Below are 20291 nucleotides of genomic sequence, written 5' to 3'. Positions count from 1 at the left end.
TTAAGAGTGTCCATGAGTGAGTCCTTGAATGAAGAAATTGAGAACTGTCCCGTTTGAGTGTTTGTTGCAGCTCGTTCCAGTCGCTGCAGCAAACTGAAAAGAGGAGCAACCCAAAAATGCACATTTCAAAGAAAATGATCAAACCATTGAATACAGTCAATGTTTTTTGAACCGAGTGGGGACGTGGGTGGAGGATGACTGCATGCATTGTTTGAAATTATAAATTAAGCCTTATATACCATTGACAGGGTGTTTTCTGTCAGCCAATTTGATTTTTTTAAACCTTTATTTAACCAGGTAGGCAAGTTGAGAACAAGTTCTAATTTACAATTGCGACCTGGCCAAGATAAAGCAAAGCAGTTTGACACACAGAGTTACTCATGGAGTAAAACAAACAGTCAATAATACAGTAGAAAAGTAAGTCTATATACAATGTGAGCAAATGAGGCGAGATGGGGGAGGTAAAGGCAAAAAAAAGGCCATGGTGGCGAAGTAAATACAATATAGCAAGTAAAACACTGGAATGGTAGATTTTCAGTGGAAGAATGTGCAAGGTAAAGATAATGGGAGCAAAATAAATACAGTAGGGGGAGAGGTAGTTGTTTGGCCTAAATTATAGATGGGCTATATACAGATGCAGTCATCTGTGAGCTGCTCTGACAGCTGGTGCTTAAAGCTAGTGAGGGAGATGTTTCCAGTTTCAGAGATTTTTGTAGTTCGTTCCCATCATTTGGCAGCAGAGAACTGGAAGAACTGACTTGCCTAGTTAAAAAGGTTAAATAAAAGTTTAGAACAAAAACAATATTTCTACCTTTTAACCTTTGTTACTAGTCCAACGCTCTAACCACTAGGCTACCTGCCGCAATCATGTATAGTCCCTAATCAGAATACTTAAAGTTATTTATAAAGTTGAACATGTATTGAACACCCTAGTTGTTGACCTATTGAACCCTCTAGGAATGTTGTCCAATGTAATTACAGAACATTAAAATCAATCAAGAATGCAATTAAATAGTGATGGACCAGTACACACGGCCTGTAGGAATAATTAGACTAGTGTTATTAACATCCATAGTATATGACAGACACTCGCACAGCATGCAGGAAACGATTTCACAGGGAGGTAATTGGAGAATCAGTATCAATGAGCGTAAAAGCCCGGGCTCCCATTTGCTCCAGAATTCTACGAATTTGCACTGGACGTCAGCAATGAACAGCCGCATCATGCTGTTAAATTAATTCAGTATGATGTTTTGACAAATCAAGTCTAGTAAGCTTAAAAAGGTGGACAGGACTGATTTCGATGAGTATAGCCCAATTCACACACAGGTGCTATGCCACATTCGCAAGGACCGTTCACTTATGAGCGCTCAGCCTTTCGGAGACCCGTGTAGCTTATTGTTGTGTCTGCGCATATTTGACAACCAATTGAATTACCACCTGGGTAACCGCACGGCTGGACATGACCAATGTGGTATTATGGAGGCTAAATAACAGCATCTTCAGGTAACTTTCCGGGGCTTTCAAGCAACATACCTTAAATCCAGCAGCACACTCTGACAAGGTACGAACTTGAAATAGCCTTTACTCGTCTTTTGTTGTTGCATGCGAAATTATTGAAATTGGGATTCAATAGTTCTGTAGCATCGAGTTTAAAAAGCTGAATATGCACGAGTTGGTATCGAATACTTTTTTCATGTCAATAAAATAACTTTTGCTGTTCATTCAAGCACCACTGGGGCTGATGCTTCGAGAATAATGACCCAATTGATCGCTGATCCTGAAGTCTTGCACTACTAGACCGGGTTTATGCCTCAAATAATAAACCAATCCAGGATTCCACGAAACACTTGCAAAAATCTGAAACAGAGTTTTTTGTCAGGATAGCCATTAATAAAAAAAGACCCCACACAATATTAAATATCACTCCATATCATCTCAGTTCCACTGAATTGAAAAAAATATATAGGCGGTGGGATTAGTTATTCACAGCAGGTGTGACAAACTCCGCTGCAAAACATTAAGATCCATCAAATCCGAGTTAGCACATGGCTGCAATTAATTACCTTTCAGAGTTGACGTGTTCTGCTTTTGAACGAAGCTCAAGGCTTGAACGGAGCTAAATTTGATTGTAAGTAAAGACATTTCAATTAAACATAACCCCAGGGTGACTGATTTAAAGCAGTGTTCTAAATTGCGTCTTATGGTCTACACTTTACATTAAATATCCAATTTGATAGAGTAGCTGCATTGACTTCTGTCAAATAAGTCCATCGAACACTCATTTGGGGCGGCAGGTAGCCTAGTGGTTAGAACGTTTGACTAGTATCCAAGAGGTTGCAAGTAAATAATAAATCCAATGCATCCTTGTTTACAAGTTGAACACGGATGTGTAATCTACACCTCAATTAGGCTGATTGAAAATCATTAAACGAAATAATTCATTTCTATTTGAGAGTCATTATTTCTATAGGCCTATGACCTGAATTTCTAACAGGAGTGTGAGGGTGTGACTTCATTACAATCACAAGAGCAGCTGTTCCCCGATTGGAAAGCGCCTCCAATGCAGTTCCACATCCCACACCGGCAAAACATCAGCTATGGGGGTGTCAGCTGTTGCCTGTGAAAGAGCAGCAGTAAAAACTAACAATATATACAGGTGGGTGCCTGTGCGGGGGCACCGGTTAGTAGAGGTAGTATGTACACGTAGAGTTAATTCAAGTGACTATGCATAGATGACAAGTGGTTGTTAACATGTGAACTCTAAATTGAATACATGTAAAAAAAATGTGATATATATATATATATATATATATGGTTTCACATACACCGAGAAATAGATATACTCATAGTTCTTACTCATCTTTCTGTTAACAATACAACATTTTGGTGATGTATGGTCAAGGATGTTCTCTGATTTGCTTGCATGCAACACTGAGGGGAAAAAGGTAAACTTGTCAGTAAACCTCACAGTACACCAAGGTGAATACAGACAGGACATGTGAGGTATTCAACCTTTCTTGGTATTTAGTATTTTATCAGGATCCTCATTAGCTGTTGTGAAAGCAGCAGCTACTCTTCCTGGGGTGCACACAACATGAAACACATTACATCACTACTTTTATAAGAAACAGTCACTCTCCTCAACTCTTAGCCAAGAGAGACTGGCATGCATAGTATTTATATTAGCCCTCTTACAATAAAGAGCCAGACATGCCACTGTTCTGGGCCAGCTGCAGCTTAACTAGGCCTTTCCTTACATCACTGGACCACATGACTTGGAGGATGAATGGATGTAGATAGATTTATTTTATTTTATTGAAACCAACTTGTTTTGATGTAGTCAACTCCACATATTGGTGAGAGAGAGGGTATTGATCATGTTCAGTACACCTATGTAACTCTTTCTCTTCTCTTCCATTTCAGATGGGTGTGTTAGCGAGCATTGACGACATTGCATTCCATTCAAACATACCTGTGGCAGCAGATGTAACAGTAGCCATAGTGTATGCAATGTTTGGTAAGAAAGCTCTCTCTTCAAAAAGGATTAACTTACACCCCCAGTTAGCCACCTGGGATGGAAAAGAAAGCCACGCTGCTTTAATTCAAATAAATGTACTGTTGGCAGAAACAAGAGGATGAAGAATCTTATTGTACTGTAACATGGCCTACTCTGTCAGCTTCCTGCTGTGAGGATAATTCTGCTTCAGCTGAGACATGTCCACCAACTCAACATGATGCCAGACTATACAGTGGGACTAAGTTTGTGTGTAAGAGTGTGGAGGGAATCTGTATTCCCCAAGACACACAGAAATACGTGTCTCATCTTGGGTTCTGAAAAGAGATGAGGCCGTGGGGTGTTAGTTCTGTCGATGGTTGAGTTGTGCGCCAAGGCCACAACACTGTAGAAATCTCACCCAGATTGACTAGCTAGCTTTCCACCGAAGGCTTTGATCTTGAAAGCATTACTGGAAACTTTTCATATCTAATACAGACTATAGCATTAAGCTCTGAAGAGATCTGTTAAAACATTTCAGTGTCTCTGAACACTTCACTTAATATTCCTTCTGAACACTTGGATTTATTTGTATTTTTTTCAAACATGTTCCTTAACTGTACTGTTTTTAGGCATACAAATAGAATTACTAGAATGGACATACCCCCAGATGATGACCACTTGACAGTACATCCATTCCTGTTCTAGTATTTGTAGTGCTACATATGTACAATTGAAGTTGGAAATTTACATACACTTAGGTTGGAGTCATTAAAACTCGTTTGTCAACCACTCCACACATTTCTTGTTAACAAACTATAGTTTTGGCAAGTCGGTTAAGACATCTACTTTGTGCGTGACGCAAGTAATTTTTGCTAGTTTTAAATTTTATAAATATTTTTTTTTAATTTTTGTTTATTGTTTACAGATTATTTCACTAATAATTCACTGTATTACAATTCCAGTGGGTCAGAATTTACATACACTAAGTTGACTGTGCCTTTAAACAGCTTGGAAAATTCCCCAAAATTATGTCATGGCTTTAGAAGCTTCTGTTAGGCTAAATGACAATTTAAGTCAATTGGAGGTGTACCTGTGGATGTCTTTCAAGGCCTACCTTCAAACTCTGTGCCTCTTTGCTTGACATCATGGGACAATCAAAAGTAATCAGCCAATATCTCAGAAAAAAATTTGTAGGCCTCCACAAGTCTTGTTCATCCTTGGAAGCAATTTCCAAATGCCTGACGGTACCACGTTCATCTGTACAAACAATAGTATGCTAGTATAAACACCATGGGACCACACAGTCTTTTTACCGCTCAGTAAGTAGACACATTCTGTCTCCTAGAGATGAACATACTTTGGTGCGAAAAGTGCAAATCAATCCCAGAACAACAGCAAAGGACCTTGTAAAGATGCTGGAAGAAAGGGGTACAAAAGTATCTATATCCACAGTAAACGAGTCCTATATCGACATAACCTGAAAGGCCACCCAGCAAGGAAGAAGTCACTGCTCCAAAACTGCCATAAAAAGTCAGACTACGGTTTGCAACTGCACGTGGTGACAAAGATTGTACTTTTTGGAGAAATGTCCTCTGGTCTGATGAAACAAAAATAGAACTGTTTGTCCATAATGACCATCGTTATGTTTGGAGGAAAAAGGGGGAGTCTTGCAAGCTGAGGAACACCATCCCAACCGTGAACCACGGGGGTGGCAGCATAATTTTGTGGGGGTGCTTTGCTGCAGGAGGGACTAGTCCACTTCACAAAATAAATGGGATCATGAGGCAGGAAAATTATGTGGATATATTGAAGCAACATCTTAAGACATCAGTCAGGAAGTTAAAAGCTTGGTCGCAAATGGGTCTGCCAAATGGACAATGACCCCAAGCATACTTCCAAAGTTGTGGCAAAATGGCTTAAGGACAACAAAGTCAAGGTATTGGAGTGCCCATCACAAAGCCCTGACCTCAATCCTATAGAAATTTTGTGGGCAGAACTGAAAAAGCGTGTGCGAGCAAGGAGGCCTACAAACCTGACTCGGTTACACCAGCTCTGTCAGGAGGAATGGGCCAAAATTCATTGTGGGAAGCTTGTGGAAGGCTACCCAAAACATTTGACCCAAGTTTAACAATTTAAAGGCAATGCTACCAAATAATAATTGAGTATATTTAAACTTCTGACCCATTGGGAATGTGATGAAAGAAATAAAAGCTGAAATAAATCACTTATTCTGACATTTCACATTCCTAAAATAAAGTGGTGATCCTAACTGACCTAAGACAGGGTCTTTTTAATATAATTTAATGTCAAGAATTGTGAAACTGAGTTTAAATGCATTTGGCTAAGGTGTATGTAAACTTCCGACCTCAACAGTATACACCTCTAGTTGTTGTCTTCAGCTGTCTGTCTGTGGTAATTCTCACAGCAGGATACTGAGTGATATCTCTCTCTGGTCTGCAGGCATGTGCTCTCTGTTTAGCAACAGCACACTGCTATACATCTCCTACAAGAAGAAGCACCTGCTCAAACCTGCTGAGTTCTTCATAATCAACCTGGCCATCAGCGACATGAGTCTAACCCTGTCCCTCTACCCCATGGCCATCACCTCCAGCATCTACCATAGGTACTGCACACACCTGTTTACACTACATAGCCAAACCTAGCAAATATCTACCACAGGTACTATACAAATAACAGTGAGATTAAGAAGTACCCAGGTCTGGTACTGTATGCAATTTTACACTCCAGCCAAGCCGAACTGTGCTGACCTGGTTACTTATCCACTAGAACCTCCTGGAAAGGATCAAGTGAAAAGGAAATGTCCAAGCCAGCACAGTGCAGTTCAGTTCAGCATGAAAGACCACTTACAGTACTGCCAAGCCACAGTGGAGTGCTAAACAAATTACTGGTGTTCCATCTCCGACTCTTTCTTTCTGTCTCGGTCATTCTCACACTTTCTTCTTCCTTTCCTCTTTCTCTCCTCTCCCTCCCCTCTCTCAGGTGGCTCTTTGGGAGAACAGTGTGTTTGATCTACGCGTTCTGCGGCATGTTGTTTGGAGTCTGCAGTCTGACAACTCTCACCCTGTTGAGCATGGTGTGTTTTGTGAAAGTATGTTATCCTCTCTATGGTAAGTTATCAAAGAGCCTGGTCTTAGTCTTGCCCATGGAATTGACATCGTTTGTGTACTGATCCTAAGTGGGTGACTTTTGATTTATTGACTGTGAAAATTTAAGAACTACATAATTCCACAGTGACCAAACACTCATCAGCCACTGCTTTGATGGCTAATGAGTGTCCACTAGCGACTAGCCAACACTCAATTAGTGTGGCTTATGATGTTGCCAAAAAACGGTGCTATTCAGTTTTAAATTCTGAGAATGTCCTTTTTTGCAATGGTACTGAAATTGCATCTGCTTGGATGTTTTACCCACGAGACACACTTAACCAATTTGAACAATTTAGTTATTCATTGCTGTTCTGAAATGGGCCTAGTATGTAATATCATGGGTTAGTTATCCATATATTTAGTAAATTCCACGTGCACTATACCTATCCAGGCCTGGGAATTGGGAAATAACCCCTCGTAGCATTAAACAGTTCAGAAAAATGTGTACTTCTCAAAATATTACCCTATGACATGTTCACTTTGAGAAACATCATGTTCCTCCGCAAATCCACCCCAGATTCTCTAATGATGACCATGCTACCCTATTAAAGATGCAATATGCAGAAATCACACTGCCACTTCCTGGTTGCTAAAATGACAACGGTTTGCCTAATTTCAGTTTATGATAATCATTGCACCATCTAAAGCGCTGTGAAATATATATATTTTCAATAACCCCAAATATTATATTTTCAGCTGTTTGAAGCTGGTGTACAAAACTGAAAATAAAAGCCGTTCAAATGAAACAGAAAGCATAGAACCGATGGATGGACTCTTTGACTTGTTTTCTATGCGAATGACAGATCTATAACTCATTTTTATGTGAATAGGGTCGGGTCGCCAAATAAGTTACATATTGCAGCTTTAAACTGACTCTCCTTATCCCCATCCATCCATCCAGGTAACCGGTTCAACGCCGTCCACGGCCGTCTACTGATAGCCTGTGCATGGGCTTGGGCCCTGGTGTTCGCCTGCTCCCCTCTGGCCCACTGGGGTGAGTATGGTCCGGAGCCCTACGGCACAGCCTGCTGCATCGACTGGCGCCTGTCCAACCTGCATCCCGTGGCCCGCTCCTACACGGCGGCGCTCTTTGTCTTGTGCTACATCGTGCCCTGCTGTGTCATCGTGGCGTCCTACACGGGCATCCTGATGACGGTCCGAGCCTCCCATAAGGCCATGGAGCATCACGAGGCCCGGCAGACCAAGATGAACAATATCCAGGATGTTATTGTGAAGGTGAGCATGGTGTGGTCTCACAGGGGTACTGTAAAGCATGCTGTGACAACTGTTGATTTAAATAGGGATAAATACATTTGATTGGTTGATCCATTTTGGGAAAGTAATAAAATTGCCTATTGTATACTCACAACTAGGGCCACTTCACGTATTGTAGTAGGTTTGTAGTTGGACAGGGAATAGGAGAATGGCACTATACAGATGTGTCCTGTCTGTGTTAATGTCATGAATAGGACGCTCAGTCAGTACTCTCAAGACATTCCCTAATTAATACTGCAGAAAATGGCTAACAATAATGATGCTTCATTTTGTCCTTTTGCTCTCTCTCCCTCTCCTGCATTACTGTGTTCCTGTATAATCACCCCATAAGAGCTTTATAAGAGCACTCATCCTCTCCGTCCTGTACAGTATGTGCCAATAGAACACACACACACCTTCACCTTGCTACCAGCCCTGCTTCAGGGGTGATGGCCCCCTGCTCATCCATTCATACCTGTGATTATTGGTGCAAATATTATCGGGAAACACACTGGCTGGGGACTCTCTTCTCTGATGCTTGATTCCAATGCCATCGGCATATTTAAAAAGAGGGCCCAGGGGTCAGAATAAAACTAATTTGGAGGAACAAAGCGATAGGACAGATCTGCTGGGGGATAATCTACTAGCCATCCAAATCAAAGCATCTCAGAGACAGGGCTCGTTGTAGTGCTCAGCCCCATCTCCCTCTGTTTCTCTCTCTAAAAGTAATCTATATTCTTCAGCTCTGGTCAAAAATGGCTGAATCGCCAACCTTCCATTCTTAAGCAAAGTTCTGGATCAATTGGTTTTCAAACAGCTACATTATTTAAGTGCCAACTGTAGAAAAATTCCTATCAGGTTTTTGGGCCCACCACATCACAGAGACAGCCGTAAAGTGGTAAATGATCTTAGAGCCAACACAGTTTCCAAACAGCTCTCTCTCATTGTACTTTAAGTGCTGCATTCAACACTGTTGACCATGATGTCCTTCTGGACAGACTGGAGAGGTGGGTTGGCCTCTCCGGTCCTGTTCTAAATTGGTTTCAGGACCTATTTGTTGTGTGTTGTCTTACTTAGTGAACATAACTCAAATGCATATCGCATGTGGCGTTCCACAAGGTTTGATTTTTGGGTCTGGTACTATACAGAAAGCACAGCATTCATTTTCACTGCTACGCAGACAATACACAATGTTGCATTTCTGTTTCAGAGGATTTTAGCTCCATGGAAAAATTAGACTGTATATGTGATTTAAATACTGGAAGCTTCTCCAGCTAAATCAAGACAAGACTGAGGTACTTATTGTTGGAGCCAAAGCACAGGGAGAGTCAGGCCGTGTCTGGTCTATCCAAGAAAGCTATTGGTACACTGCAAAGCATGCAGAATTCTGCAGCATGGGTACTGACCAAGACTAGATGGAGAGCACACATTATACTGATTTAAGGTCTCTGCACTGGCTGCTTGTGAGTTTTATAATTACTTTTAAGATTCTCCTACTGGTTTAAATCAATCCACAATTGTGCATCCCAATGAATGTCAGACATGCTTTTACGAGAAAGTGATCAGTCCCCTTGACTTCCTCCACATTTTGTTATGTTACAGCCTTATTCTAAAATTGATTAAATTGAGTAAAAAAAAAAATCTACACACAATACCCCATAATGATTAAGCAAAAACAGGTTGACATTTTTGCAAATGTATTAAAAATAAAGAACTGAAATATCACTTACATAAATATTCAGACGCTTTACTCAGTACTTTGTTGAAGCACCTTTGGCAGTGATTACAGCCTCGAGTCTTATTGGGTATGATGCTACAAGTTTGGCACACCTGTATTTGGGAGTTTCTCCCACTCTTCTCTTCAGATCCTATCAAGCTCTGTCAGGTTGGATGGGGAGCGTTGCTGCACAGCTATTTTCAGGTCTCTACAGAGATGTTCGACATTGTTCAAGGGGCTCTGGCTGGGCTACTCAAGGACATTCAGAGACTTTTCCCAAAGCAACTCCGGCGTTATCTTGGATGTGTCCTTAGGGTCCTTGTCCTGTTGGAAGTTGAAACTTCACACCAGTCTGAGGTCCTGAGCGCCCTGGAGCAGGTTTTCATCAAGGATCTTTTTGTACTTTGCTCCATTCATCTTTACCTCGATCCTGACGAGCTGTGATTAGTCCCTGCAGCTGTTGAAGATTATGCTGCTACCACCATGCTTCACCGTAGGGATGGTGCCTGGTTTCCTCCAGACGTGACGCTTCACATTCAGGCCAAAGAGTTCATTCTTGGTTTCATCAGACCAGAGAATCTTGTTTCTCATGGTCTGAGAGTCCATTAGGTGCCTTTTGGCAAACTCCAAGTGGGTGTCATGTGCCTTTTTCTGAGGAGTGGCTACCGTCTGGCCACTCTACCATAAAGGCCTGATTGGTTGAGTGTTGCAGAGTTGGTTGTCCTTCTGGAAGGTTCTCCCATCTCCAAAGAGGACCGCTGAAGCTCTGTCAGATTGACCATCGGGTTCTTGGTCACCTCCCTGACCAAGGTACCTCTCCCATGATTGGCCAGGCAGACAGCTCTAGGGTGAGTTTTGGTGGTTGCAAACTTCCATTTAAGAGTGATGGAGGCCACTGTGTTCTTGGGGACCTTAAATTATGCAGACATTTTTTGGTACCCTTCCCCAGATCTCTGCCTCGACACAATCCTGTCTCAGAGCTCTATGGACAATTCCTTCGACCTCATGGCTTGGTTTTTGCTCTGATATGAACTGTCAACTGTGTGTGCCTTTTCCAAATCATGTCCAATCAATTGAATTTACCACAGGTGGACTCCAATCAAGTTGTAGAAACATCTCAAGGATGATAAATTGAAACAGGATGCACCTGAGCTCAATTTGGAGTCCCATAGCAAAGGGTCTGAATACTTATGTAAATAAGGTATTTCCGCTTTTTATACATTTGAGAAACCTGCTTTTGCTTTGTCATTATTGGGTAATGTGTGTAGATGATGATGGGGGGGATATTTGATCAATTTTAGAATAAGGCTATTACAAAATGTGAAAAAGGTCAAGGTCTGAATACTTGCTGAATGCACTGTGTGTGTATGGGTTAAATCTTATTTTAAAAATGTTTTTTTTACATTTATTTATTTTTATAGTTGTCTAAAATTCACAAGTTTTGAAAAACTCACATATGCTTCTATAACTCTCCTCCCCTTGGAATGAGCCGAAACAAAAAATGAATCTCCTACGTATATGGAAATGTAGAGTCAAAATAAATTGAGCCAGAGTAACACACTGACTGAACGCAAAACTTATTGACTGCTCACCCTCAAAGCTTTTACATTTTCTTTTTTTTTAAATCTGTGAACTCTGCTTTTATTAGGGGTGAAAAATACTCCTCAGCAACCCCCGGCCATGCCGTGATCCATACAACAATGCTTCACCTATATATTTTTTTACTCTCTCCATCCAATCAATGGCAGTCAGGTAGGCTCTGATGTCCCTTGCTTTAAACCTTGACGTTAAAAGAATCTCAATGGCCTGTTTCAATCATTTAATCCTTGGGAGTCAGCCAGTTGGGTATGGAGTGCAATCTGCCAATAGACCTTGTTGAACTGTTTACATTTGTGCTCTCTTTCCTTCCCCCCCCCCCCTTTTCTTTAAAATGTTTTCTTCTCCAGCTGAGTGTCGCTGTCTGTATCGGTTTCTTCGCAGCGTGGAGCCCTTATGCCGTGGTGTCGATGTGGGCAGCGTTCGGACACATGGATAACATCCCACCTTTGGCGTTCGCCGTGCCTGCCATGTTTGCTAAGTCCTCCACCATCTACAACCCCATTATCTACCTGCTGCTCAGGCCTAACTTCCGCAGGGTGATGTACCGAGACCTGGTGAGCCTTTGCACGGCCTTTCTGAAGGGCTGCCTGTGCTCCTGCTCCCAGGGCACTGTGGGGAAGTGCCACTCCCACTTGGTGGTCCGGGTCAGCCTCCAATCGTTCTGTAGACGTCCGGGCCACGGCCAGTCCTGTTCCCCCACCTCGTCTGCCCGCCAAGCCCTGGGCGGGTCCAGAGGTTGCACTAGCGCCTGCGAGTGCAGCGATGCCTTCGAGTGCTTCAGACACTACCCAAGAGGTTGCCATGGCGGTACCAACATCCCCAGCTCCTCAGCCAAAGTTTACGCACCTCAGGATCAGCTCTCAACAGAGCCCCAGCTGCAGTCGATGACGCAAAAACAGATGCGGAAGCAGAAAAAGCAGGAAGCGTGTCATAAGAAGTCCCTGCGAGCCACCAAGCACAGCAAAAGGACCTCAGAAATCGACAACCTTCGGATCAACTTTGAGATGGTGCCGGAACACGCTAAAGTGGCCTGGCCCTAAAATGTTAAATATTCATTCTGGTTTTATAGTTTTTTTACATCTCTGGTCTATATTTTGCAGTTGATATATAAACATTTTAAATTATGGAATTTATTTATCTGTCAAGATAGACATTGACTCTTTGTTAAAACATACTACTTATTAAAAACCTGGGTTGTCCCTCAGGGATTCATGGGGGCTGGAGGAGATTACAGTGGAACAGAAGTGAAGGCCCTGATGGATTGGCAAGAACCGGTACAATACTGTTTTCTGTGTGCGGTAATAATTGGTTGGACACATGACGATGGAAAGCCCAACCAACTTTCACATCAGACCAACTTCCTCTACACCCCAATTTAAACCTTTGTTTACACGTTGCTAATGCAGGTACATGGATGCTGGATTACTAATGTAGATAACAGGTTGGTTTAGTACAGTGTGGCTTTACTCAACATGAAACGACATTGTTGTCTGGATGTATAAAGGAGATGAGAGAATCAAACAGATGTACATACTGATACGTTAAGAGATGACAATAGATGAGTGAATTCGCTACTCACTCAACAATAAAACAACTCATTCAACAACTGTATAAAAGTGCAACACAGAGGGGAGAGCGTGAGCAAGTCAATTAAACAAATAGTCCAATTCAAAGTCAACAAGAGAGTGGGGAGGTAAAAAAACAAGCAGAAACGGATGTGTTTTCTGGTATTGACTCTGTGTGTGTGTGAACTGGTTGTTAAATATGCATGACAGTCATCTGCATGGGATGTCTTCCATCACACAGCCCCCCCCCCAAAATATCTATAAGATGTCGATTCCCTCCAATCCTGTTACAAAACAATTGAACCTTCCTCCCGTTTTCCACAACTTAACCAACTTGCCATGCACCTTCTCTCTCTGGGTAACTATTGAACTCTGGTGTTTTAATCATTCATTTAATTACTAACTTCCTATTTGAGAATATAATGATGCAAAGATAAAAAATATTGTTTTGTAGTCTTGGTTAAAGTAAACAGTTGTACTTAGAGTGAATCATTTGGGTGCAACTGAAACAATGTTGATTTAAACAACCTTAAAATTGATGGATGTAATTATTGGGTGGAGAACCGACGCTAATCCACGTTAGCATTAGCTGATCTAGTCATCAGTCATTCATGCAGAGATTAATTTTCTCCTGTTTGCATAGGGAATTCATGAAAGCAACAGGCTCCAGACTTGATTAGAATATTAGTATTACAATATGGGAAGGTTGCCACGAAACATAAATCAATGTCTTTAAACAATGTGTTGATCTTATTGCTTACTTATCCCTAATCTTTCTTAAAACATTAAATTAAAAGTGTTTCACAGCAGCAACCATGTGGTGGTTAGAGTTCCACTGGGGTTGGATAGATCTGGGATTGGTTGAGTCCGACCCCCAAGGAAAAGCTTCTTGAACACAGCTGCTCTATGGTCTTCTAATCTCATGCATCTGGGCTCTACCCAATTTTCTGTTTTTGCTGCCTAGGCAAACTAGTTAATCTAGGCTCTACCCAAGTCCTGTTCTGTTATTGCTGTCTGGGCACACTAGTTCATCATTAGGGGCGGGGCCAGGAGTTTGTCCGGGACAGGAAAAACAATTGTGTTCCCATGTAATGTAGAATGGGAGATCCAGTAATTTCCAGTAAAGTAAATGTTTTCTTCACTACAAGGACTGAGGGGTGTTTAGTGAGTCATGGACTGCAAACCACTAGATGTGAGCATAATTATGACAAAACACACCTTCCTGGAACAGACTTTATTTAACAAGACAGTGAAAAGTGCCACCAGCAGCTCTTTTTGAGATACCTCTCACACAAATAGGAGTAAAAACACATAGGCACCATAATGAACACTTCACTGACACGCATGTCCAATAGCAGACATGAACCTTTTAGTGCAGTGGGCTAAATAAGGGTCACAGTGTTTCTTGGTCATCTTAAATCTACTTTGAAACATTTGAAACAAAAGTATACACCTCACACACATGGTTATGGGCTTACAGAAAATAACGTCTTTTACCATGTCAAATATAGTTGAAATGTATTCCATTTTGAATTTGCATCCCGATATTACACTTGTATATACTTTATCACAGACTCAAATAAAACAAAACTGTTTGACATAACACTGGCATTTCAGTGTTAATGTTTTATTAGTTATGAAATATATGAATAACATTCCACCCATGAGGCCACTGCAATGCATGTCTCCTGATCTGTATTACAAACACACTACAACGATTCATTTAAACTAGCCTAGAGACAGAGGATTTAATAACAGTGGCTCATTGGTAGGACCTTTAATCTGTCAAATAGGCAATTAGTCACTGCTAGACTTGTAGCTACCTTCAGCAGAGTAAACATATTTGTCTGTTCGTTCTATCTCTGACTAATGTTGGCTAACGTAAGATAGCAAACGTTAGCAAATAAGACTAACTCAATCTGGTAGCCAAATAGAATTGTCGATATAACTAACTCACTGTCGGTGTGTTGGTAGTAATGATAATGTAATGTGTATAAATTGTTTATGGTTGGTTCTCAGCTGGCTAGCAATCCTGCCAATTTAGTGATGCTAACAGCATGTTGACAATATTGCAATGTCTATGTTAGGTATGGTAAGCACGCCAGTCTAATAGAGATCAATACAACTGGTGGGGTGGTTAAATTGTGTATTATTGTTGTTGTAGGTGGTACATAATGTGATTCCAACCCCAAGCTCTGCACAAGGTGAAGGAAGGTGGCAAAAATATTTACAAGCTGACAGCTAAAATAGCTCCATTTATAGTAAACATGGCATAAACATGAATTGGGTATTGTTTGTGTTATGGGGTTACAGGTGGTTAGCCTGAGGACCACAGAGTACCTTCCAGTCCAAGTGATCAATTTAGTGTACTACCCCTGTTCTCTCCTTACCTTTTTCTCTTTGTAAAACTCCGGTTACTTGGATTCCTTCCACAGGCCCTGCTGAAAAATAGCCCAAAGCGTCGGCATGAGGGAGGGGACACACCTTGCACTTATGGAGTGCAACAAGATTGTGGGACAAAACCAAGCAAGGGACGATGAAAGGTATTAAATCAAGACAATAGTAATGACACAACCATTTCATTCTTCTCTCTGCAGATTCTCAAAACACAATGCAAAGACACGTCTACAAAAATTGACAAGAATGATCTGTCAAAGTCATTGGGCTGGGGGAGGATTACAAATAGGTTTTTGAGATGAGGAAGGGGGTTGCGCTTAGAGACAGTAAATGTAAAGTTGTATATGAGAAGGATTGAATGGTGCAATTTCTCCCCAATCTCCCATACACAACAATACATAATGTGTAAAAACTGCCCTTCTAAGGCAACGTCTGCAGCCCCCCCAGATGTTGACTGATCTTTCCATTCAAAAGCAGCACCTAAAGTCCCTCATTGTCCCTAAACAATACACTAGTCTGTCTCTAAACACTTACTGTAGGTCCCAATTGGTTAACACTGATACCAACAAAGGCGTGTTTCCCTACGTCCCTTCCACAAAAGTGTCAAATGTTAAAACCACAACCATGTCTTTCCAGGAGACGTGCAGTATCAGCAAATCTTCGTACACTGCAGACGGAACAAGATCATTCGCCACAAGCACTCTGCTTCCACAGCCCACCATTGCCAGTGTCCATACACTGGATAAAGGACCAAATATTAAATATGGATCTTTTCGATCAAGCCTCAAAATTTTTCTGCCTTTATGGATTCACAGAAGATATTTATTTAAGCTGTACAGGGCTATGTAGCATGAAACAGATATTAGACATTCATATTTTTACAAAAAATGTTTATTTGTCCAAATCTAAAATAAAGGGGAGAGTACAATATTTAATGCTAACTCAAAAAGAACTGGGTATTCAAAAATAATTATGGTAAAAGTAACATACCAAAAATTACAGTATGAACAGTGTCCTACTCCCTACCAAAAGCCTGTGACTGATAATTAATCAATGTGATTTTATATCACTGAATCTCTGTCTGTATGTTTGGTTAATTGATCTCTGGCTGGGCAAGAGAAGGTGGTAGCTCATTTATTTGTTTGGTCATCTATCACTGATCAGAAACATTTAGCATGCAATAATGTAGTCTAAATCAAGTGTAGCCTATCAACTGTTAAACTCTGACCCCCTCTAGTAGCATTTTCTAAATGACACACACTATTGTATACTACTCTCAAAGTACATTTCGGTTTCAAAATTATAAGTCCTACAAACACATATAGTGCTGTTAGAAAGGTAAGAACTGTGGGATTCACATACAGGTATCATAAACAATGTGACTACTACAGAACCTAAGATACAGCAGACCCCCAAAAACTTTAATGTACTTTTTCTTTTCGGAGGGTCCCACATTTTGAGGAATAAGAGATTTGAACGTCTAGTTTTGAGATAAATATGTCACCAATTACTGTTCGATAAGCTATAAAAAGAAATCACCCAATAAATTACTGGGAGTTTATATATAGTGTGCAACTCTATTGTTATAGCTTATAGTTTATTCGCCGTCTACATAAAATAATTTTCTCTGGGCCAGCTGATGTTTTTTATTCAACCAATTACTGTTCCAAAAGGAATTCTAAAAACATTAAGAAAAATGTTGTTCAAACTTTTACCTAATGGTGGTGCTCTAAACATGAACTAATTCCCATTGGAACGCAGTGTTTAGGCAATTTGCCATACCATATACAGTGGGGCAAAAAAGTATTTTTTCCTAATTTTGTCTGTCATAGTTGAAGTGTACCTATGATGAAAATTACAGGCCTCTCATCTTTTTAAGTGGGAGAACTTGCACAATTGTTGGCTGACTAAATACTTTTTTGCCCCACTGTATCCTCTGTCTGATTCTCAGTTTGTGCAGTAGATCATATGTCTCTTTGCCACTTAAAACCAGTTGTGTCTGGTTTGGGTAGTGAGTCGCTGTGCCAAAATGGCTGAATGGATTTTCAAGCCTGACATCTTAAAATTACCTGAGCAATCATGCTTTGAAGTTAGTTTTTTATATATCTATAAGACCCAGACAGGTGAAGAACCTTCAAACTGCTTGTCCCATTCACTTTTCCTATTGTAAACAATGAGCTAGCTAAACGGTGCGCGTGGAGGATGTATAGAAGGTCATGTGGATGGAGAAGGAAAGGCATTGCTTTACAATGACCATCAGGGTGTACCCTTTCGATGCAAACTAAATGTTTGTATTTTTGGTGACTTGACCATGATTTATGGCCTTTTATGGGGGGCGGTGGGGAGAAGATTCTTATGACATTGCCAGCAGTAAGATTTGAGTTCGATTTCCAAAAAGAAAAATGCCTGTCACTTTCTATTTTCTGATTATTCATTTTCACCAGGCCCGGTAAGGGCCCAAAATCACCACTCAGAGTTTTACAGGGATGAATCAATGTAGACTATTATTTTGCTCTTGCCTCACGTAGTAGCCTAAGCCTTATAGGATGATCTATCCACCATCGAGCCGTGAGAGTGTGTCCTGTTTTATGTCTTAACGTAACAGACTACTTCAATCATTCATTCAAGTCATTCTACAGCATACAAGTCATTCATGCCTTTACATACAATCAAGCATTAAAAAAAATGAAATAACAAAGGGAGCCTTGAATAATTAAACAATAAATAAATAACTAGATTTTCTATCAAACATCCATTTGAATAATCATTCAAAAGCACCGTGTTTTGAATGCATGTTTGATTAGGAAAACATTTGGCCTACTTTTGATAGTTTACAAGGTCCTGCAAGGCACATTAGCAGGGCAGTCAAAGGGTGTATTTTGTTAGAATGTATAGGCATTAAAAGTTGCCATTGGAATATGGGCTTCTCCTGATACTGAGATGTGCTGCCTGTCGTGGTATTGTGGATTATCATTCTCCTGAGTACACTCCAGCTTATTTTTATTGCAATTTAGAAACATTTCAATCATCAGAAAAAAAGTTTCATCATGGCCACAAATATATCTGGCGCAGCCAATATTGGAATCCAGGCTCTGCTGGTGCTGAGAAAGAGCTAAAAGGTGCACAGACACGCAAAGTACAGTTTTTGTTAATACAGCACGGGAACCCACCCGGCCCAAATCAATTCACAGAATTTGAGGTCTGGTCCTGTCGGGTTCGGGCTAAGAATGACAACTGAAATCAAATGTATTTATATAGCCCTTCTTACTAGAGGTTGACCGATTAATCGCAATGGCCGATTAATTAGGGTCGATTTCAAGTTTTCATAACAATCGGAAATCTGTTTTTTTGGACACTGATTTGGCAATTATTATTTTTTTCATCTTTATTTAACTAGGCATGTCAGTTAAGAACACATTCTTATTTTCAATGACGGCCTAGGAACGGTGGGTTAACTGCCTCGTTCAGGGGCAGAACGACAGATTTTCACCTTGTCAGCTCAAGGGATTCAATCTTGCAATCTTACAGATAACTAGTCCAACGCTCTAACCCCCTGCCTCACGAGGAGCCTGCCTGTTACGCGAATGCAGTAAGCCAAGGTAAGTTGCTACCTAGCATTAAACTTATCTTATAAAAAACAATCAATCAATCATAATCACTAGTTAACTACACATGGTTGATGATATTACTAGTTTATCTGCATATAATCTGCATATAATCAATGCGGTGCATATCGTTGCTCCAATGTGTACCAAACCATAAATGCTTTTCTTAAAATCAATACACAGAAGTATATAGGTTAGCAGGCTATATTAACCAGGTGAAATTGTGTCACTTCTCTTGCGTTCATTGCATGCAGAGTCGGTGTATATGCAACAGTTTGGGCCACCTAATTTGCCAGAATTTTACGTAATTATGACATAACAAGGTTGTGCAATGTAACAGGAATATTTTGACTTATGGATGCCACCCGTAAGATAAAATAAGGAACGGTTCCGTATTTCACTGAAAGAATAAATGTCTTGTTTTCGAGACGATGGTTTCCGGATTCGACCATAATAATGATCTAAGGCTCGTATTTCTGTGTGTTATCATGTTATAACGAAGTCTATCATTTGATAGAGCAGTCTGACTGAGTGATGGTAGGCAGCAGCAGGCTCGTAAGCATTCATTCAAACAGCACTTTTGTGCGTTTGCCAGCAGCTGTTTATGACTTCAAGCCTACCAACTCCCAAGATTAGGCTGGTGTAACCGATGTGAAATGGCTAGCTAGTTAGCGGGGTGCTTGCTAATAGCGTTTCAAACGTCACTCGCTCTGAGACTTGGAGTAGTTATTCCCCTTGCTCTGCATGGGTAACGCTGCTTCGAGGGTGGCTGTTGTCGTAGTGTTCCTGGTTCGAGCCCAGGTAGGAGCGAGGGGAGGGACGGAAGCTATACTGTTTCACTGGCAATACTAAAGTGCCTATAAGAACACCCAATAGTCTAAGGTTAATGAAATACAAATGGTATAGAGATAAATAGTCCTATAATAACTACAACCTAAAACTTCTTACCTGGGAATATTGAAGACTCGTGTTAAAAGGAACCACCAGCTTTCATATATTCTCATGTTCTGAGCAAGGAGCTTAAACGTTAGCTTTCTTACATGGCACATATTGCACTTTTACTTTCTTCTCCAACACTTTGTTTTTGCATTATTTAAACCAAGTTGAACATGTTTAATTATTTGAGGCTAACTTGATTTTATTGATGTATTATATTAAGTTAAGTGTTCATTCAGTATTGTTGTAATTGTCATTATTACAAATAAATAAAAATAAAAAATTAAATCGGCCCATTAATGGGTATCGGCTTTTTTTGGTATCGGCGTTGAAAAATAATAATCGGTCGACCTCTACTTCTTACATCAGCGGATATCTCAAAGTGCTGTACAGAAACCCAGCCTAAAACCCAGCTCTCGTTGCGAATGCGTTAAAAAAATACATTTTAGAAATCTATATTATTCAATTATTGCACCCACACTGCTTGTGTGCGCCAATGAGCGTCTGCGTTGCCAAGGGCTAAAATAGAAGTCAGTTCTATTTGTGACGCAG

The 20291-nt window shown here is 40.6% G+C and overlaps 1 protein-coding gene across 1 annotated transcript; it reads left to right on the top strand.

Moving 5' to 3' along the window:
- Positions 1-3426: 3426 nt before the first annotated feature.
- LOC135507905 (opsin-5-like) lies at positions 3427-12276 on the top strand. Its single transcript, XM_064927684.1, has 5 exons — positions 3427-3520; positions 5960-6122; positions 6500-6627; positions 7568-7902; positions 11584-12276. Exons 1-5 carry the CDS (start codon positions 3427-3429, stop codon positions 12274-12276), a joined length of 1413 nt encoding a protein of 470 aa, XP_064783756.1.
- Positions 12277-20291: the final 8015 nt, after the last annotated feature.

This window comes from Oncorhynchus masou, chromosome 3, assembly GCF_036934945.1.
Source record: "Oncorhynchus masou masou isolate Uvic2021 chromosome 3, UVic_Omas_1.1, whole genome shotgun sequence".
In the NCBI taxonomy this organism is placed as follows: domain Eukaryota; kingdom Metazoa; phylum Chordata; class Actinopteri; order Salmoniformes; family Salmonidae; genus Oncorhynchus; species Oncorhynchus masou.
The sequence above is the reverse complement of the archived record's forward strand: the minus strand, read 5'-3'. Positions and strand labels throughout refer to the sequence as shown.